The sequence below is a fragment of the Schistocerca serialis genome, chromosome 9, assembly GCF_023864345.2.
Source record: "Schistocerca serialis cubense isolate TAMUIC-IGC-003099 chromosome 9, iqSchSeri2.2, whole genome shotgun sequence".
Classification (NCBI taxonomy): Eukaryota; Metazoa; Arthropoda; class Insecta; order Orthoptera; family Acrididae; genus Schistocerca; species Schistocerca serialis.
The window spans coordinates 45840022-45863311 of NC_064646.1; the positions used below are offsets into that span (position 1 = coordinate 45840022).

Sequence of the window (23290 nt, forward strand, 5' to 3'; positions counted from 1 at the left end):
AGGGCACCTAGGTGCAGTCAGAAGGTTAGTGTGGTGAGGAGGGCAGTAAAAAAGGAGAGAAGTAAAAAGACTGTGGGCATGTTGGTGGAATGATGGCTGTGTAGTACTGGAGTGGGAACAGGAAATGGTACGGGTGGGTATAGGACAATGACTAACGAAGGATGAGGCCAGGAGGGTTACGGGAATGTAGGATATACTGCAGGGAGAGTTCCCACCTGCACAATTCAGAAGAACTGGTGTTGGTAGGAAGGATCCAGATGGCATAGGCGAAATGAAGAACTTAGTGTTGGGCACTGTGCTCACCAATTGGGTGGTCTAGCTTTTCTTGGCCACAATTTGTCAGACTCATTCATGCAGGCAGACAGCTTGTTGGTTGTCATTTCCATTAGAGCGCAGCACAGCAGTTGCAGCTTAGCACACACGAGTGGTTTCGCAGGTAGCCCTGCCTATGATGGGATAGGTGATGGTTGTGACTGGAATGGAGCAGGTGGTGGTGGGGAGACGCAAGGGACAGGTCTTGCATCTAGGTCTATTACATCGATCTCAGCAATGAGGCAAGGGGTTGGGGGCAGGGGTTGTGTAGGCATGGATGAGGATATTGTGTAGGTTCAGTGCACAGCGGAATACCACTGTGGGAGGGGTGGGGAGGATAGTGGGTAGCGGGTAGGACATTCCTAATTTTAGAACGTGACGAGAAGCAGTCGAAACAGCAGAGGAGAATGCGATTTGGTTGCTCCAGTCCTGGGTGGTACTGAGTCACGAGGGTAATGCTCCTTTGTGGCCCGGCGGTGGGACTTTGGGAGGTGGGGGATGACTGGAGAGATAAGACATGGGAAACCAGTTTCTGTACTAGGTTGGGAGGGTAATGACACTCTGTGAAGGTCTCAGTGAGACTCTTGGTACATTTCAAGAGGGACTGCTCATCACTACGGATGTGATGGCCACGGCTGGCTAGGCTGTATATAAGGACTCTGGTGGCATCTGTCGATGTAGCGATATTGCTCGTTGTTTGATATGGACGGAGGTTGTTAGACCATTATTATGTCATATCTTTAAAGGCAGCTGCTTTGAATTGCCTTAACAAATATGACACAATAATTATCTAACAACTTTTAGAATTGTATTTGGTAATAGCATAAAAGCTGAAATCTAGGTAGTACAGAAGACAAATAGAATAATAAACAGTCAACTGGCAGTTTACTCTTTTACTAAGTATTGCATGATTGTGGCTCAACACATTGAATACATTTTAGTAGTCATATAGGAGCTTTTTTTTTTTTTTTAGTGGAGTATGTAACAGAACAGATGAAATTGAACGACATATCTGATTAATGCAAAAATGCAGAAGAGAAGTACAAAACAATGTGTTCTTCATATTGGAAATCAGAACTGAGTTAACAACAGAAGTGTTGTGTAACAAATGAAAGACAATTATGGTGAAAAGAGAGGTTATAAAATTTCAGTACCTATGTTCATACCAGAAACTTCGATATGTGAGTTTTTCTATTCTATAGAGAAAATACACACATCAAAATTGTCTCGGAAGAAACTATTTTGCTCTTAATGGAAAACCATTGGAGATCTATTTGATATATATGTATATAATAGAGGGAAACATTCCACGTGGGAAAAATATATCTAAAAACAAAGATGATGTGACTTACCAAACGAAAGTGCTGGCAGGTCGATAGACACACAAACAAACACAAACATACACACAAAATTCACGCTTTCGCAACAAACGGTCGCTTCATCAGGAAAGAGGGAAGGAGAGGGAAAGACGAAAGTATGTGGGTTTTAAGGGAGAGGGTAAGGAGTCATTCCAATCCCGGGAGCGCAAAGACTTACCTTAAGGGGAAAAAAGGACAGGTATACACTCGCACACACGCACATATCCATCCGCACATACACAAACACAAGCAGACATTTGTAAAGCAAATGTAAAACAAATGTCTGCTTGTGTCTGTGTATATGCGGATGGATATGTGTGTGTGTGCGCGCGAGTGTATACCTGTCCTTTTTCCCCCCTAAGGTAAGTCTTTCCGCTCCCGGGATTGGAATGACTCCTTACCCTCTCCCTTAAAACCAACATCCTTTCGTCTTTCCCTCTCCTTCCCTCTTTCCTGATGAAGCGACCGTTTGTTGCGATAGCTTGAATTTTGTGTGTATGTTTGTGTGTCTATCGACCTGCCAGCGCTTTTGTTTGGTAAGTCTCATCATCTTTGTTTTATGATATATATGTATCATATACATGTAACTTATCACACGTTCTTATTATTTCATAACTTTCTAACAATTTTCAACAATATTTTCAGACTAAATAATGCAGTATGAGAACTGTAAAGAAACAACCATGGAAGTGTGAAGTTCATAAAACCACTGTCTGTTGTCAGTACTCTTTCGGCTAAGTAAATGGTAGCACCTCCTCTTGAGTTACAGCTTGGAACCTCCTTACATTAATAAAATCAGACGGGAGATCTCAATTTCAATGCCTAAGCTGAGTGTACAGCTGATCCATACATTGCACGTTGTCTATGTCATCCAAAACTCTTCTTTGGCAGCTATCCCAATCCAATGTATATTAATAACAGTGAACAGAGTTGAATAAGTGCAACACTGAGCAGTCATTAACCAAAAGTTTGGAAGGTTTGCAATAAATATTAACATGAATTACAAGCAGAATTTTCTTTCTCTATTCAGTTCACCATAATAACAATTTTTACAGTCGTATTTTGTATGTGATTTACATGTATGACAACATTCTGTAACAAGAGTGTTTATTAAACCATTTACCCTAATTTTGGAACACAGTTAAAATTGTTCATCTGTAATTAACTATGCAGGTTCAAATGTCTTTCAGCAAACTACTGAGATTAGTTAGATAGTTTCACATTCTATAGGTTATCTGTGCAGTGACTGAGCCGCATTTCTCTCTCCGTGTAGTGTAGTGAAGTGTTGGTTGTGTTGTGTGCGCACATGTTAACTACAATTACAATGCAGCTGTCAAACGGCTTACCGCGCAAGCCATCAGATGCACTGACATCAAGGGGAATTATTCTCAGCCATCATGAAGTTTTTATACTGGGATATGTAATCTGCTGTGTATTCTTTCCTACCTACCATTAAAGAGTTTCAAGTTAAAGGATACATCTTATCCTTAGGTAGACTGCATGTCGCCAAGCTATTTACTCTAGTTTCTGGCAACGAATTCCAGTCTTTAAGGAACATAACAAAATGACAGTGCACACGGGTGAATATTCAATTCTATGCACCTCAGGCTATATGAGAGATCAGCTGACGACCATTAACTCAGTACGACCACAGTGGTGAGCCCAATCTGATCTAGCCTGTGAAACAACAAGAGGTGTGACTGAATCAGATCTGATACAATGGTATCATCGGAGACAATAATTCTGTCCATTTCTCAGCCTGCACTGTGTCTACCACCATTCTAGATGCACAACCCAATGCTTTGGTTTGCGCAAGTGGAACCCAGTTTCCTCTATATGGGTACTATGGCCGACACCACTGAATCCACGTTGGTTGTTAGGCTGCTGGAGCACCATTACACTGCTGATACGGAAGACATAATTACTGCATTGCCTGTGGCCAATACGTATGAAAAACTAAAAGCAGACTTGATCCAATGGGTTTCTGCATCACAGGTCGATAGTCTCCGGCATGTGTTAACCCAGGAAGATATATGGGACCGGAAACCTTCCCAATATTTACGGCATTTGCGCAGTAAGGTGGACACTGGGACATCGCCGAATAACCTGGTGGCTGTGGAGTAGTCATCAGTCACCACAAGCAAAAGCCATAATAATGTTAGCAGACGACGTCTTTGGACCACAACGCAAACCTCACCGACAGAATTGTGGACACTATAGCTCCTGCCCCAGTTAGGGGATAGGTCACTGTATGCAAGGTCATGTCAATGATGCTGAGTAATCCAGTTCCTTTGATGATGTACTCCATCTAGACTGGCACACCAATTTCAACATGTCTTAGCCTAGCATCAGCAATGGTCACAAGGGCAGATTATGACAATCTAGTGGCTAAAGTCGAGATCCTTACGAAGAGGACTGACAAGATACTATACTGGTGAGACAGCAGCGACCACAGAAGCAGGTACCAAAGGAGTTTTAGTAGTCCATATTCTGCTACTTTGCTGACAGCTGGACAACAACAGCTCACCATCTGCTGGTACCATAGAGCATTCCGGGGCCATGCACACAAGTACACATCACGGTGTGCATGCCCAAATGCCAGTGGCAATCGGACATAGGCGCTGCCTCTGACTACCAAGTGAAATTCCAGCGCCTCTCTGTCTGTGACCCAAGTCAAGCTGCAAATATCGGATGGATACCACATCAGACTTGAGCATCTTTCCCCAATGACTGCTATGTTGTACACCAGCAACTCTCTTCTGCTTGTCTGACACGAACAACTCTTCAATACATACCTACGGCACCCAATGGATGGAACTAGACCTAGGGCTGTGCCGTGCACCCATATGAGATTTCACAGTTACGGATGTCACCCAGCCCATCATTGGTGCTGATCTGTTAGCATACTATCACCTACTACCAGAAGTGGCAAACACACAACCGGTTGACGGCATAACTAGCCTGGCGGCATCTGCCTTCCACCGCACAGCAGCGTACTCACCCAACATTGTTCAGGCAGATGCTGGGGGGTAGGGGTGAGTGGGGGGTGGGGGGGTGGGGGGGTTATGTGTGACTACAACAATGGTTCCCAACCTTGACACAACTTCCAGGAGCACCAAAAGAGGTATGTCATCATACTGTTTCTAACATCAAGACTATGAATTGCCAACCAGTTTCCTGCCAACCATTAGGTCTGAATCCAGGTCACTTAGCAGTCGGAAAAGCAGAATTTTCCGCCCTGCAGAGAGACGGAATTATGCATCTATCCAGTAGTTCATGACCGTCCCCTTTACATTTCCTTGTGGCATTCATGTGGAGATTACCATGCCCTAAATACATGGACAGTGTCGGATTGGTATTCCATTCAACCACAGCAAGATTACAACTATGTGTTACGTAGCAAGACAATTTTTAGTGTGCTGGACTGAGCTAAGGCATATCCTAATATACCAGCATCTGAGGAAGACATTAAAAAAACCACAATTGTTACTCCATTTGGTTCATTTGAGAGTCTGAATATGACATCTGGATTATGAAATGCCGCACAAACTTGGCAGTGGTTTGTAGATGTAGTACTGCAAGGGCTACCCTTCTGTTCTGCATATTTAGATGATAGCTTGAACAACATGGGAAACACTTAATGCAAGTTTTGGAACGGCTATTTAACACAGCATAATGCTAAATGCAGCCGAGAGTGTTTTTGGACAGCCACATATCGACTTTTTAGGATACCTAATATCATCCGAAGGCTCACTTCCTCTGCCTAAAAAGGTAGGAGCATTTTTCAGATTGCATGCCCATACACGCTCAGGAGTTACAGCATTTTCACGGAATGTTAAATTTCTACCACCAACATTTGCTACACTGAGCAGCACTACAAGAATCTTTTACCACAGCACTTGCCGACTCAAAAATCAAGGAAACTTCACCAGTCCACTGAACTGATACCATGATTTTGGCTTTTAAGGCAGCAAAGCGCAGTACAACAGATGCAGCATTCCTTGCGCATCCTGAATTAGAAGCACCCCTAACACTGGCAGTTGACGTGAGTCTAATGGCGACTGTGGCTGTTCTGCAATAATTACATGAGGGTATGTGGCAACGTTTGACTTTCTACTCCCATAAATTTTCAACATCTCAGGAGAAGTGGAGCACAAATGACGAACTCCTCACATTATATGAAGTGATAAAATACTTCCGCCCGCAATTGGAAGCAAGGCAGTTCACATTTTCTACAGACCATAAGCCACTGATGGAAGCATTTCAGCAGAACAACAACTGCTCAACTAGCCAACACAACCAAAGCTTTCTCATAGCACAATTCCACGTGGACATCACAAATTTATCAGGTACTGAGAACATGGTGGCCAAATGTCTCTCTCACGTCTATGGCATTTCAAACAGCTCCAGCACCACAATTTCACCTGACTGAATGAGGCACATAAATCTCACCAAGAGCTCTGACACTATCTCAACGATCCATCAACAACATTGAAGTTGGGATTAATAGAACTGCCCAGTTCCAATGCCAAAAAATATGTGATGTCTTGACCAGTAAATGAAGGTCATTCTTACATGTAGCATTTCACAAGCCCACCTTTGACATCCTACACAACTTGGGTCATCCAGATGTCAGGTCAACAGTTTGCCTGCTCTCTCACTGATTTGTGTTGCTGACGGCTCGGTGGAAGAAAAAAAAAGTTGGGAATGGACTTGCATGTGGGTCAAATTCCACAGGAGCAAGACCAACTGTCACAAACACACTCCAAGTGGGACCTTTCCAATCACTAACACATGATTTGCACACTTTCACGCCAAAGTCATGGGACCATTACCTTCTTCCAACAGGCAACAATACAACAATACCTCCTTACCATGGTTGATCATTTTACACACTGGCCCAAAGCAACACTGGTGGATAACATATCTCAGAAACTCTGGCACCCACCTTCACAGCACGATGGATTTCTCATTTTGGCTGGCCGCTTCACATAATGACAGATCACAGCCACCAATTCGAATCAGACCTCTTCTCCCTAATAACAAAGTTCTGTGGCACAGTGCATCCGAAGACCACCAGTTACCATCCAGCCAGCAACGGTACAATTGAGCACTGGCATGAATTGCTCAAGGCAGCAATCATTAGTCAATATTCAGTTTGGACGTCAGCACTGGCAATGATACTGCTGGGCCTCCTGATGACACATAAACCTGATTTACACTTCATCTGCAGAACTTGTATATGGTGAAACACTGTACCTGCCTGGAGAGTTTGTAGAAGCACAACCATCGCAAACACCTAGACCCGTTACCAGTGACTTCATGCTTCAACAGAGAGCACACCATCACACAACTTCGTCCACACCAATTTTCAAGGCACCAATAGAAACATGCTTTGAGGCCTACAGACATGCACCCACATCATGCTCCACAATGATGGAATTAGAACTTCACTGAAACCATCATACACTGGCCCTCACAGGGGCACACACCTTCAAGATACTGGTGAATGACAAGCCTACTACACAACAATCAACCACCGGATGTCCAATGATCAAACCCATTTGTAACAGCACCAGCACTGGCACAAACACTGTCACCACCCATCGCAGAACCACCATGACATGCACAATGAGACATGAATGGCGAGTACATTTCCTGGCACACTGCCTCTGCTTCCCCCAAGGGGCTGATGTGGTGCCTGAGCTGCCATTCTCTCTCATTGCAGAGCAGTGCCGTGTCGCTTGTATCATGTGTACACATGTGTTAATTACCGTTACAATGCAGCTGTCACATGGTTTTCCATGCCAGCCACCAGGAGTGATGACATCAAAGGGAATCACTCCGAGCCATCACGGAGTTTTTATATTGAGATGTATGTTCTGTTATTTATTCTTTCCTAACTACCATAAAAGAGTTTCAAGTTGAAGGATGTGTTTTATCTTTGAGTAAACTGTGTGCCACCAAGCTATTTATTATTATTTCTGGCAAGGAATTACAGTATTTAATGAACATAATGAAAAGACAGTTTACACTCATGAATATTCAGTTCCACATACCTCAGGCTAGATGACAGATCGGGGATGACGACTAACTCAGTACAACCACAATCTGTATAATTAATTGTAATAAGGTAGTTAAAAAAAAAAAAAAATACATACGTAAGTTAGTAATTCCTACCCACCACTCATTTGAAAAATAGGACTCTTCTGTGGAAGAGAAGAAGTTATCTAGGGGAAAATTCTTCAGGTATTTTTTCTGTCAGTCAGACATTTTGTATCTTTAGGTAAGGTAGCAAATGTTTTGGTGACAGTATTGTGCACCTTTCTATGTGTTAAAGCAACCTTAATGCGAAGTAATGAATGACATTTTTTCTTTTGGTATTTTAACTAAGCACAACACTGAAGTATTTCATTTAGATTCTTTTACTTAATATGTTGATTTGTTGATGAATAATTAATTATACAACTCAGTAAGAAACAAACTTAGAAATCTAAATAAATTTTACACAGACAATTAGAAACCCGCCACTGTGACAAATAGATATAACTTTTCTTTATTCTGCATTTAATATGTAATCAATCTGTCCAAGTCTTGCAGTAATGGCATTGTATTGGAGATTCAGCTTTCTAGTGGCAATATGTGTGTGATCAGTACTGTGATTTATCCCTCTAGAAAGTTGTAAGGTTCTGTCCTGGGAATACATTGTCAGTATTTGGTGTACATAGGCCAAACTGGAAATGTACAAAATAGTGTCAATCACTACATAATAAAAGTTTTACAGTATACATATTTGTGTCATAATAGGGTTTATTTGCTACTGAGGTTTTACAAACTGCAGATTTATTGAACAGTTATATCAGTAAGAAGGATTATTGAACATGCCAATTCAAAATTAGTATGACGACAAATAAAAGCTTGTTGAATTCTCATGGAAAGGAGCATGTGTAGTACATAAGTGACTAAAGACATGGTTTCGACATTAAAGCACACTTAACTCTGACGGGAAGAAATTAGATGGAAAGTGGAGTCATTGTGTAGCTGGTATAACCTGGCAACAGAAGAAATGGGACAGAATAGTATTCTCAGCATTACGCAGTCACTTTTGAGCCAGAATATTTAAATGGCTGCACAGAGTAAACAAAAAAGGTTTGCACTGACTGGTTATGAGTTAACACTACACATTTTAATAATTAGTCTGAATATTAATGAGCAAAGAGAAAAAGAGTATGCTGGACTGATAGCATGCACGCTTCCACCTTCCAGAAACATCAGATGCTACTGCTGATATGATGAGTACCAAAGTGTAGTGTTTTTAGACAAGTCCTTCTTTAAGCTGTTCTATAGATACTGTAGAGATTACAATCTCCAGCAAATATTTGAACACGATAAGAGGACAAATGCCAACTGTGGTGGTTTGTGGTGCCAATAGATGCAACAGGCAATCTCTAATCATACATAATAAGACCAACTAACAGCAACTGCTACATCAGTATGAAGGCTAAAGTGCTGAGCCTCCTCTAGACAATTCCACATGATACATTTCAGCAGGACAGTAATCTGAACTCATGAGACAACAAATGGCAATCCAGCCTTGAAGGATGACAGGTACAAGTGTTACCATTTAAAATTTTTACAAGCACTAGATGGAGTTCTTCAGAGGTGACATTACTACTGTTTTAAAATTTTTCATTTTGGCAGTTCAGAAATTGGCTACCAGGTAACTTAACAGTCAATGTTTAGAGAAACAGTGCTATGAAACAATGGGTATTTCATGTGGAAGTTTTCGTTGGATAATTTTTTACAATTTTGTTAAAACCTAACTCAACAGAAATGCCTTGAATCGTTCTGGTCAATTTTTTTTTTTTTTTTTTTTTTTTTACAAATCACCTTCAGAACAGACAGTTTACAATTGATTTGAAGTGTTTCATCATGGTCATGAAGAATTTCCTTGTGGTTGTGCCTCCATCACCAATAAATTTCACTAAGGTCTACCAAAATCAGTTGCTGATCCAAAAACACTGATGCTGTGTGCCGCACAATCAAAGAGGATCGACATATCAAAAGAGTGTAGTACATTCGATTTTGAACAAACACTTGGATGCGAAAAGATTTGTTTCACAAAGCAACTAAAATTGCTCTAGAGGAAAGGAAACTAGACTATACAATTCTACATAGGGTATGTGAAAGCATTTGTTCCCTTCTGGAAGAAGTCCATCTTAAGTCATTGGAGGAACAAACCGTTCAAAGTGTTTTGAAAGATGCACATGTCATTCTCATCTTAAGAAAGATGCAATTCCAAGTATCTACATCACTTAATGATTCTGAGCAATCACCAGCCTCATTCACAACTTTTTATACAATAATCCACTCTTAAAGACAGATATGTCATCAGAAGTGCACTAAAAATCTGAATAAAATTATACATTACACTTGAGCCTACATTAAGTAGTTTGCCCACAAACAGCTCTGTAAGAATCAACACTGATTTTGCAAACAGTATGTGAAACTCAGTTCACTCTGTTTCCCCTAGGAACCATATGGCTGTAGTTACTGGGACCAAAACTTATCATGTACCTTGCCTTTGAAAGCCTTTGATAGAGTTATGCCCTGTTACCTAATGAACAAAATACAAGTGCATGCAATGTCAGCCTAGCTTCTTGATTGGACAGGGGAGTTCCTAGCAGATAGAACACAGTATGTTGTTCTTATGAATAAAAATGTTGAGATATAAAAGCAGCTTCAGGCATTCCTTAAGAGAGTGTTTTAGGACAATTACTGATCACAACATATATCAAATACCAAGTGGATAAAGTGGAACATAAGGCCGTTTGTGGATGATGCTGCTGAATACAGATAAGTCACAACACTAGAAAATTGTAGTAAAATGCAAGAAGACCTCTGTAAGTTTAATGTTGGGTGAATAATTGGCAGCTGACCTTGAACATAAAAAATGTGGCATGTTGCACATAAATAGGCAATAAGACTCATTATAGTTTGATTACTCGTTTGCCAAATAATCACTGAAAATAGTCACATCTATTAAACCTCTGGGAGAATGCGTATGCAGTGACTTCAAGTGAAACACCAATATAAAACTATAGTCAAGTCCGTACACATTAATCCCTGCCATTTTCAGTGGGTTTGGCATGGCAGCTTCACATGCATACCTCAACCAGTCACATATCGTCATTTTGTAAATGTGTCCATGGCGACACCTCACAGTCTATTGCTTTTACTTGAACCCATTTGTGCTTTGCAGTTGAAAGCTGGCGTCAGTGCTGCTATCAGGGATCATCTTACACAGACTCAATCAAAGGAAAGGCAGATGCCAGACTGGGATTTACTGAAAGAATCTTCAGGATACTTCATCCACATATGAAGGAGACAGCTTACAGATACCCTTGCTGTACTACTACTACATTATTACTCCCTTTACCTAGTATGACTGATATAGGAAATAGTAAAGTGCCAAAAAAGAGTAGCATGTTTCATCCTGGGTTTGTTTAGCAAGTGTGAAAGCAACTCAAAGTTGCTCATCAACATCCAGGGGCATATGCTACCAGATCGGCATTGTACAAGATGGTGGTATTAGAATTTCAAGAGCATATGTTCTTGGAGAGCTGCATCAAACCAGTCTCTGGGCTGAAGACCACAATAACAACAACAACAACAACAACATGGAGGCTTACTCAAAGTAGTAGTTCTCATGCATCATTCGTAACAAACGTGAAAATGGCAATAATACACAAAGTACTCTCACCCAACCACCACAATGTGGCTTTCTGCGTATAGACGAAGATGACATGTCAGCACAAACAGGATCTCAATTACTATTTTATTCCACTGTCCTTCTATAACCTTCAGAGTTACAGTAGCTTGTAAGACATAACATTCTTTTCATCTTTGTAAGGCAACAGAGCACTGGGAAGAATGCAGAGTTTATGGAATTCATTTCATGCGAACTTCATTGATGATGCAAACTCCTGGGAACTTTTTTGAGACTATGACATTTTTAACAAATAGGGAAGAACATTACAGGCTGTTTCTTCTGAAGGAAATTTTTTTGACTTACTGTCTGATTCATTCCCTTCACCATTTATGGGGGTTTTTCTCTAATTACCCCATTCATGGCTCTTATTAGAGGCCATAGAAACTTTGAAATTTTTTATGAGATGCAGAAGAAACTATTGATGCAACAACAACATTACACTAAAATAATATATAACAATTTACTTTCTGTTGTTTGTTATTTGGCTCCTATTAATTAATTTTTCCTTGTGACAACATTCAAATGAAATAATATAATTAAAACTTCCTGACAGGGACAAAATATTTATTACACATCATAAATAAAAATGATTGGCACTATAACATCAATGTTGAGCAGCTATTATGTTGAAGTTACTTGCAGGCACATGCTGTAGGCAGGCAAGAAGTGTTGTTGTAGCTGAGCTTCAAATTTTTACAATATTCTACAATACATTAGACAATTATAGCTCACCTTCATGCACAGCAGTATGCTGTGGTGGTGCACCAGACAATGACCGCATGAGCATGCTCTGTTGCTGAGAGGCTGGAGGAGATGAGCCTCTACTTTCTTCCTTCAGTGGCACCCCACGAGAATCCTCATCACCCAAATTGCTTCCAAAGCAGTCTGTATCTTCTGACGCACCAGATGCTGACGGGCTGCCGTTCCCATCCATTCCCCTGACAGTCTGTTCCTCCTGTATACCCCCCTCATCCTGACATATTGGTTCCTTTTTTATTGTGACAGGCAGGTCATGCAGTGGGCTGTCTGGAACTGCAGGAGTCTGTGAAGCAGTCTGATGTGGAGGAGCAGAGAATTCCTCCTGAGAGGACAACTGTGGTGGTACGGGTGTAACTGCAAAGCGGCGTGGGAATGCTTTGCGCCTTTTGGACAGTGGTACAGGAGTATCGTCATGCTGAGGGCTTGATGGCTGAGAGAGAGTAGGTGAAACACTCACAGGAACTGGTAACTCTGGTGATACTGTAGCTGGCTGCTCAGATGTGATGAAGGCTGGTGATGCTGGTAAACTTGGGCGAGTATGTGTGTGGAGGTGTGGAGAAACAGGGGGTGGGACTGAAGGTAAGGAGACTGGTTTGCGTTGCTTTGAATGAGATGTGGTCACCTGAGGTTGCAGTGCTGTTGGTGGTGGCGGCGGTGGTGGTGGTGCAGGTGACTGCTGCTGCTGCTGCTGCAATTGTGCAAAGAAAGCAGAAACAAATCAATAAAAAAAGGATGGTACATCAAATTAAACACAACACAAAACACACACACACACACACACACACACACACACATACACACACACACAGACAGAGAGAGAGAGAGAGAGAGTTACATTATGCCAGCCAATGACAGTGTACTGGTGCTGCAGATCAGTTGGACTAACCTAATACTGACTGGCTGCAGTGCCAGAATAAAGAAAGTTCTGAATGAGAACATTTTCTGAAAGCTAAGCAACATTTCCAGTGTTGTTTATGTGTTTCAACTATACAATGAGTGGTTACCTTCACACTTTTCATTATTTAAAATAACTGTGGGATTTGTAATTAATCAGGGTGGCAGCTGGCTCCACCTCTGGGTAAGGACTGACACTTAGATAACAACAAGAGTATAAATTGTGAATGAGTTTCAGCATGTGGACATTTTGTCACATGGAATACAGATGGCAGGTGACTATAGATGTGACAAGAACCTGCACAGATGATTTACAACAAGAAGTTGCCAACAGCTGTATAGTGGCAGATCACAAACCTCAGCGGAGAGACTGGCCATGGGGCTGGTCCTATGCACACCTGTGGCCAACAAAATCCACTCATCTCTGTATGTCCCCCTTCTCAGAGATGGTTGTGGGACTCAGCTGTTCAGTACAGAATGTCAAATCAAACACCTTTCAGCTGTCTGATTTGAAACCTCATCTGAAGTGATCGCTGTATCGAGCACAAATTTACAGGTATCGGTCTTTGAATGCTAGCCCCTATTTTGACCGGAACCGAATTTGGAGTCTTCCTACCCATCGGTCAGGCGGCCTGAAGATTGCGTAATAAATTGCCAGAACTAGTAGCCAAATAAAATAAAAGTTTGAAATCTGTTGTGTGAAAATGTTTTATTTGACAAATCCATTCATATTCTTGATGCTCTTCAAGTGTTGGGTCTTGCAGACCCATATACCTGGCGCCAAATAGCAGCGGTTATGTTGGATCAAGAGCAGCATAACCTTGAAAATGATGGTTGTCAAATAGATGGATGAATATGCTACATTATCCATCACTCAACAAAAGAGACAATAAATTAATCTCACATGTTATTTTTGTCCATACTTGACAAAGAAATACTGGGTGGTTTTGACACAGTGATGAAAAGTCTACTAATATCAACATTTCACACATAGATTTAGCTATCAAGACAACTGTAGAGAGAGGTATAGTAAATATAATTTTTCCTTGCTCATTGAAACAGGATCCTGAAATTTGTATTTTGTATACTTTAAGTAAAAACTAAAAAACTGCTAATATGAATTTCATTGCTTCACTCCAAACTACATGACATCATAAAAATTTCATCACAGAAATTTTTTTATCAGCCTTGTATCAATGAAAAGAATCTACATTTAAGTACATCCAACTCAAGGTGAATCAGATGCTGTAGAAACAATTTTTATTTCTTCACAATAGTCTACTATTTCTGGGGTCTATGATACAAGCTAAGACTTTCATCTAATGCACCCTTATGCATCTTCCTAATCAAATTATCCTCCCATTTCCATCCTCACACCAACATACTATATTTGTCCAACTGTATGACAGCCCTGCTTCCAGGATGACCCTCTATTCTGAACAGAAGTCCCAAGAGGATTTTCTAAAACAAATTTTAACATAAACCATAAATTGCCTTACTGATAAAAGATACCTCAATTTTTTTAAAGAAAAAAATGAACAATAGGAAGAAACAGGTACCTGATTGACTTTGATGACCACTGGGTAGATAAAATGACACCATGTGAAGTAGGAAGAAACCAAGGTAATTTTGGTCATCTCAGAGTATTGGAACTTCATCATTAAATGAGCAATTGAAGTATTTAAAGTGAAGAAACCAATAAACAGGGATATATAAACTATCAGCTTTGTAAAGTGTGGAAATCCTTCCCATAGGCAATGGTTAATACTTCATCAGTTGCAGAATAATGGATCTGACAAGAACACATTGATGGGCCTTGAGGAGAGGATGAACAGAAACAGACACATGTGATACATTTATGGGTCCTGGGAAGGAGAAGCCTTTCTGTGTAGCCAAACAGCACAGGTTCCATAGTTTGTTTCTCACATTCAGCACTCCAGATGCAACTTCCACTGCAGTCATGTTACTGCCCCTCACCACCTCTGTGTACTTGAGAATTTCAAACTAGCTACCACATAAATAGGGTTATTGCAGCAGTTCTCTCAAGTTGAATCAGAACCTGGAGACAACAATTAGCTGCTTCATAAAAATATTGTGCAGTGTTTACAATAGCATGTGATATGAATCCCAGAAACCTTATTATTTATTATGAGAACAGCCTTACACATAAAACATACAAAAACAAGCAAATAAATGAAAAAACTTGGTTTGATAATTTTTACTGCCCTACTTACTGTTTCTCTGAATGGATTAGCAGCACCTGCAAGACCTCGTACTTGCAGCAATTCTGCTGTATGAAGGAATGGTGCCAGCCTATCTTGTGAAATGTAAACTTCACCTTGATACATGAAGCTCAGAAGTGCCTGTACATCTTCATATCGGACATCTTTAAGTATTACCACTGGATGCTGGCACGGATTCTCCTGCAATAATGGCAATTCTACTTATATTAAAAAAATAATAACCCTTTAGTAGTTCATAATAAAATACTACAGGGTCCGGTAGTCAAACCAGCATTTTTTAAATGAGTGTAAAATACACATAGATGCAGATATCAAAATTTTATTCATACAATCACATTCTATGTTAAAAAGCATTTAAGAAACATCAACACTTTTTTTTTTCATTGTTTGAAAATAACATCAGCAAGATGGCATCCTTCTCAATCGTGGCATTCTCGCAGGCAATTAACGAAGCAGTCCATCACATGGCGAAGCATGCCCTGGGTGATTGTCTTGATTTCCAGCCCGATTCTTGTTTTGAGATCACCAACATCATGAGGTATTTCTTCGTACACTTTGCTCTTAAGGCAACCTCACAAGAAAAAAAAATCAAAAGTTGTAAGGTCATATGATTGGGGGGGTGGGGGGACGTAAGCAATTGCTCCATTCTTGAAAATCACCCAGTTAAGAAAAACTTCATTGAGAAAATTAATGCTCACGCGGGCTGTGCGACTGGTTGCTCCATCTTGCTGAAATAATGTTTCATCATTCACTGCATATTGACGAAGATGAGGTATGTAGAATTTCCTTAGCATTGTTGAATAGCGCTTAGCGTTCACGGTAACAGATTGCCTGCTTTCATTCTCAACAAAATTAGGGCCTATTATTCCTGATGAGGACACTGCACGCCAAACTGTTACCTTGGTTGAGTACATGGATCTTTCACGGAATTGGTGAGGGTTCTGATCACTCCAATATGTAAAGTTCTGTTTGTTCACATATCCATTAAGCTGAAAATCTGCCTCATCACTCATCCAGAGGTTGTGAACAAGCTCCTCATTTTCTTCAATCATTTGCAAAAGACTTTCACAGAAATACTGTCAGACCACGAAGCTGTTTTTATTCAAAGCATTAACCACTTGGATTTTGTATGGGTGGTGATTTAAGTCTAGCCTCAAAATCCTTCTGACAGTCCTGTCACAAATTCCAAGCGCAAAACACTGTCTGCGCGCTGATCCCCAGAGGTTTCTTCCCACACGTTCCACACTCTTGGGAGTATGCACTGTCTTCACTCTGCCCTCTGCCACCTCTTTTCCTTGTTGTTTCACTGATGTTTTCAAAGTTTTCGACCCAAGTTTTTATTGAGTCAACCGAAGGCACTGGCCTATTAAAATTAATTTGAAAATGTGCCCAGAAAAGACGCTGAGTGGCTACATAGCTACTGCTTTGGTAGAACGCTTTCACTGCACATGATCGTTGTTGTTTAGTCCACTGCTCCATAGCTATTGAAATGCTTTGTGTCGGGGAACGCAGTGGTGAGCTCGGTTACTCGCCCCCACTACTTCCAACACTTCTGCGCACTAATAATAAACGCAGGTTTGACTGCCACACCCTGTAAATACTCTGTGCTCACAAGACTGTGGCTCCTAGAATTGAAACATTGTTAGTCATTTTCCTAAAAAAGAGACAGTAAGCCATGCTGCCAATATTGATACTGTATTAATGTTGTTGGTGAAATTTTCAATCCAATAAAATGAGAAAACATATCAACAAAAATAATCATTTTTTTGGAAATACAACGTAATTTTAATGAAACGAGAAGGTTTATATGCAATTCAATTTTAATTACATAAGCGAAAAATTGGGAAGTTTAAGACCAACAGAAAGATGCTCCTATCAGAGCACAAAAAAGGTAAATATCCTCCTGGTTAAAAGACTCTGACTGGAAAGTGGGATACCAGCTGCCTCATTCTATCTTCTGCAGCACCTTTTCCCTATTGCTCTCTCTTGCTGATGCTATTCACTCCCTCCCACTGCTGCTGTCTTCTCATTGCCACTATCTCAGTCTTCCTTGTTGTCATTGTCATATACTGTTTCTCATTATCACTGGCTCTCACTCACTTCCACTTTCTCCATCTCTCTGCTTCTGCCCTACTGGCACTGTCTCTTTCACTCTTTTCCTAGCACTGTTCTGTCACTGTCAACTATGATCCACTATCACTGTGCCCGTCTCTTTTACTCAACCCCACTTTTCAGTCAGAGTCTTCTAAACAGGAACATATTCAGCTTTTTTGTGCTCCGATAGGAGCATTTTTCTGCTCGTACCCTTCCTTTTCTCTGCTCCAGCAGGGCATGTCAATCACATGAAATGAAGTTTATGGGCGAGTAAAATTTTGATAGTTTTCTTATTTGAAATTGAAATAGCGCAAAACCAATTTTACACCTCAGACCAGATTTTACATGCATAAACATTTTGTATGTGCCTCAGTGCCTCAATGTGGGATTCCTAGAACTCTCCTAATGATAACTGAGTGCATTTCTTCATGCTATGTGACTCCATAGCCTATGTTTTCACGCAGCAATGGATTTTATGCGTGTGGGTAGGATAGCTTAAAGCCTCTGTATCTTGGAAACAGATAAAGATATCAAAAAAAGTTTCCAGGTTGTTGGAAATTGGGATCTTAGGAATGTATCATAAAAATTAAAACCATTTGCTCTGCATAGCCATCTTGGAATTCACGTCTCCGTTCTGGTACCCAAACACAATTGTTTTGGGGTGTTTCTCAATAACAGATAAAAAAATTTTAAAATGGGAAGATAGCAATTCTAGATAAATGCCTAGAGAATGTACCGATAAAATTTGAGCAATTCGTTATTTCTTTTCTTTAAGCCTGTGACCATGCTTTTGGTTTTCTTTTTATTAATTTTCATACCATATACTGCACAGGCTTCATTCAGTTCATTTAGCATTTGGGTCAGCGTCTCTTGATTTTCTGCGAGGATCGCCATGTCATCTGCAAATCTTATACGTTCAATTTTCCACCCACCTATCCTGATGACTCTTGTCCCACCCAAACAGCTTTCCAGTACTTCCTCCAGAGAGATGTTAAACAGGATCGGCGAGAGACAACAGCCCTGTCTAACACCTCTCCCAGTCGTGCTGTCTTCAGAGATCTCATTACCTATTCGTACCCAAGCTTTCTGATTCAGGTACAGATTTGCAATCAATCTTCTCTCCTTCCACTTCACTCCCTCTTTTTCATGATATCTAACAGCTTATCCCACTGCACTCTATCAAAGGCCTGTTCAAGGTCTCTGAAGACAGCATACACTTCTTCGCCCTTTTCTATGTATCTTTCGCTGATGATTCTTAGAAGTCCAATGGCATCTTGTGTTCCCTCTCCCCTTATGAAACCATATTGTTCACCAAGTGCTTCTTCCAGCATTCGATGTAGCCTCCCATTCAGAATTCGAAGAACTAATTTTGATGCCTGTGATACTAGGTAGAATGTCCCGTGGTCTTCACACTTAATGGGATTATTAGAAATCATCGATATGTAAGAGCATTCAAGTATTTGGGAAATTGGTTTAAAGAAGACATGGATTGCCAACAAGATATCAAAGTGAGAAAGGTTCTGTCGAAAGAAGCATTTCAAATGCAGAGAAGACTCCTAACTAGTTGTTTAAACAAGGAATTAGGGAGGCAACGTGCTTAATAGGGGGAGTGGCCTTGTATGGAGCAGAAACGTGGACTTTGAGAAAGCAGGATGAGAACAGAATTGAAACTTGTAAAATGAGGATATGGCGTGGAATGGAGAAGATCAGCTGGACTGATAGTCAGGAATGAAGTAGTAATGAGGAGATCTGGAGAAGAACGGAGGATGCCGCTAACAGTGAAGAACAGGAAACTAAACTGGATAGACCACAATTTAAGAAGAGATTGCCTTCTAAGAGTAGAGGCAATTGAGGGTTTCGTTCTGGGAAAGAGAGGGAAGGGCAGAGGAAGGTTCCATATGCTGGATGATGTCAGCAGGCCACAAGGAGGGTACCAAAGAATGAACGGGAACGCAGAAGACAGAGAAGCACAGAGAGCTATGCAGTCAAAACCTGCCGCAAGGCAGCCAACCCAATGATGATAATTTTGTTATTAATTATTTAGATATCTGCTGTCAACAGCAAAAAATTGTGACTGTTTTTCCCCAGAAACTGCTCAAGGACTAAATGGCCCTTACGGTGCACTGTACACCACATCTAATGCAAATAGAACGATCCAATTTGCTCCATTTGCCTAAGCTGGAGGAAGTGTGCAATATTTCAAAATTGACCCTATACCATAGGATACCTACAGCAACACAATCCTTCTGTTGGATATACGAATGATCCCTGTCCCGAGGGCTATTCAAAACATTTGATCCTACCTTTCAATCACCAACAGAATTCGAGGTATGAGCTGCAGAAAAATCCCATTTTTATGCACAGCATTTTGGAACATATTGGTAGCACATGCTGTTGCATGCATACAGATTTCAAAATCCATCAATATTTGGAGGGTCAGAGAGGAAGTAATTTTGAGGAGGAGGAGGAGGAGGATGGTACCAAATGTGAGTTATGTGCTATAAACACTTAATGGCAACCTCAGAACAAAGCATTATGTAAAAATGGGATAGAGTCAATCAGAAATTTTGCTGACATAAAAACAAATTATAACAAAATTAAAGAGTGTTTTACAACTGAATGAAAGCAAATGCACTCAGATATGGATATAGATTCTTTTGAAAGATTGTTTAATTTACTTACTTGCAATTCACTAAAAATGAACAATGAGAAAAATTGCTAGAAGTGTTGGTTTATGAACAAACTCACAGTTGAGAAACTTGAGTTTCTCCTGATGCATAAAAGTTTCAAATAACTTCCAGGAATGCAGTGGGGTGACATCTTCAACAACTGCCAAAATTTTGAAAAATGCACACCTTGTCACTTTCAAGGTTCAAAAGTAGCCAGAAAGCACCGTGCAAGGAAGGAAATTTATAGCCTCTGTCTGCAGCATATATCCAGGAAAAAAAGACCACACACACACAGAGGCACGAAAGCCACATGCCGTAAACACTAGCACCACCACACAACCAAAGATGACTGACATCAAAAGTTATCGACAGTGAATATTAATAGCTGACAGGTGAGGTAACATAACCTTTGTCCTTCTGTTTTTTGACAAGGGGGAGAGCAGGAGTCCACACGGAATTTAAGCAAAAACCTCCATCTCTACTTATAAGGTCACTTGCTAATTTAAATTCAACTATTTCCTTAGTAACACTATACCAACAGCTGGAAGTGCACACCAGAATCTCCCTGACTGCATTTGGAACAAGCCCTCCATCTCCCCGAACTTGTCCTCTAAATGCTCTACAAGAAACGGAGGCGTCATCGAGACAAAGGAGTCCCCATCAACTCTCATACATACGAGGTACCGGGGCAAATAAGATTCACTGCCATCCTTAGCCTGGTGTTCCCATGGTGTGGCCAGGGATGGGAACAATTTAGGATCATACTTCCTTGCACTGTACTGAAACTTAGAACAGTTAGAGACTGCTGGCATTTGATCAGCAGCAAGGGATGATGTGGTCCGCCTCATCACGCGTCATCCGCCCTGATGCCACCTACTCCGACCAGGGGCCCTCCCCATGGGTGCCACCCAGCCGCAGCAAAGGCCACCTGGCAGGATGGCCATTGCCAGGAGTCACGATTCCCCAGGGTGATGGGCATCTACTCCTTGGCATATGTGGGGCGTTAACGGCACAGGCATCAGCATAGCGACCCCTGCGTAGTCGGGGGGCTACAACCAATAGGGTACATGGCGACCCACCACAACGACTGGCTATTGTGCTGGATATGAGGTGCAAAGAATTCCATGGTCATTGTCGGCGCAGAAAATGATACTGCGTAGGGAGTGGAGGAACCCAGGAAGGTGTCCTCGTCCAAGAGATGGAGGATGAGTGGGACGGCAATGCGACGACGAGAAACGGGCTGAAGATCTCAATGCATGATAGACACGATGCACCATGTAAGGTGCCCTTCCCCAATTGGCTCGCTCTTCGGGAAAATTTTTAAAAATGGAGGTCAAACCCTACAGGGAACCATCACATAAAGGCCGAAAGGTGTGAGACCCCTTTCAGTCACCTCTTACAACAGGCAGGAATACCTTGGGCCTATTCTAGCCCCCAGGCCCGCAAGGGGAAAGTGCACATGAGAATAATTTTGAGGTATTGCATGTTGTAACAGGGTGTTAGGAGTAAAAACATACTACTTGTAATGGCTATAATTATTAGTCTGCAAATTAAGAGAATAGTGATGTAATGTTGTTCAGTACACTGTCCTCAGTCATCAATTGAAATATCTGCCCTTATACCCCTAACATAATGTATGTTTGGTTAAACTGATAAATCTTATATAACGTTCCAGGTACACCTTGTCTAATGTTCAAAGTGTATCAATTTACCACTCCTACAAATTGTCTATGTCCAGTGTTCAAAGTGTATCAATTTACTATTTCTACAGATTATCTGTTCAGTGAGATTTAAACACTTAAATTTATGTTTAGCAGCTTGGCAAGTAGCAATTTTTGTTGGACAGTTGCATGAAAAAGTAAAGGAAGGCAGGTTAGTGTTTAAAGTCCTATCATCAGATTGTTAGAAACAGAGCACGAGGTTGGACTTGGGAGGTATGTGGAAGGAAATTGTCCATGTCCTTTTCAAAGAAACTACCTTGGTACATGCCTTAAGGGAAAAGCACAGAAAACCTAAATCTCGACAGCCAGACAGGGATTAGAACTGCCATCCTCCTGAAGGTGAATGTAGTTCCTTTACCACTGCAGGAACTCTCCCGGTGGCTGCACAACAGATGCCAATCTAACTCAACAGTATCTTAATATTACCATCATCAAATTACAGTAGTTATAACCAACGAACACTCACTGCATTCCTTTTATTCCTTGATTTCTTTTACAGTTCTGTGTCTCAACTGGGAAAAACAGAACTCTTATAAAATGGTTCAAATGGCTCTGAGCACTATGGGACTCAACTGCTGAGGTCATTAGTCCCCTAGAACTTAGAACTAGTTAAACCTAACTAACCTAAGGACATCACAAACATCCATGCCCGAGGCAGGATTCGAACCTGCGACCGTAGCGGTCTTGCGGTTCCAGACTGCAGCGCCTTTAACCGAACGGCCAATGCGGCCGGCAACTCTTATAAGATTGCTTTGTTGTCCGTCTTTCTGCTTGTCTGTCAGCTGTTAACAGCCCCTTTTCTCAGGAATGGGTAGCTGTATCAAGTTTAAATTTGTGTCATATATGAGGTATATGGTCCCTTGGCAGTGTAAAAAAATGATACTTCTACGTCAATGCAATCAAAAGGCACGGAAACTTATGTCACATATTTTGATGCAAACTCACTCATCAAAACCTATAGGGTGCTTCCCGTTTATCTACAATGATGAAATTTGGCAAAAAGTACATTTTCACATAACAAATAAAGGAAAAAATTGTTAATTTGTAATTATATCACATGAAAAATATATTTCTTTTTTCATTTGTTATCAAACTTGAAATTAAAATGATCAGTAGTTCTGCATTCAGGCTGGCTGGATCATATTGGTAAAAGTCAAACATCAGGCAAGGAATGACTTTACTGCTCATTTAATGTGTTTCAGAATTTATCCATCATTGGAAATTCAGGAGTGATTAATGCACTTAGATACGGCGATTCAAATTGTTTGTATACAAACATTCAAAGACTAGTATGTGAATGTTTGTTTCACATACAACTTGGATCGCCATATCTACATGCAGTAACTGCTCCTGGATATCTGATGATGGATAAATTCCGAAACACATTAAATGAGCAATAAAATCATTCCTTGCTTGATGTTTGACTTTTACAATTGTGATCCAGTCAGCCTGAATGGACAATTACTGA

General features: G+C 40.9%; 1 protein-coding gene across 2 annotated transcripts in view; it reads right to left on the reverse strand.

Moving 5' to 3' along the window:
- LOC126418681 (protein bric-a-brac 1-like) overlaps positions 1-23290 on the reverse strand; it is a 119696-nt gene that overhangs the window by 82685 nt on the left and 13721 nt on the right. For both annotated transcript variants that reach the window (XM_050085573.1, XM_050085574.1), the window contains exons 3-4: positions 15330-15518; positions 12175-12889 (exon numbers count right to left, since the gene is read on the reverse strand). In XM_050085573.1, the coding sequence (XP_049941530.1) occupies positions 12175-12889; positions 15330-15518 (904 nt within the window). The remainder of the gene's footprint in view (positions 1-12174; positions 12890-15329; positions 15519-23290) is intronic.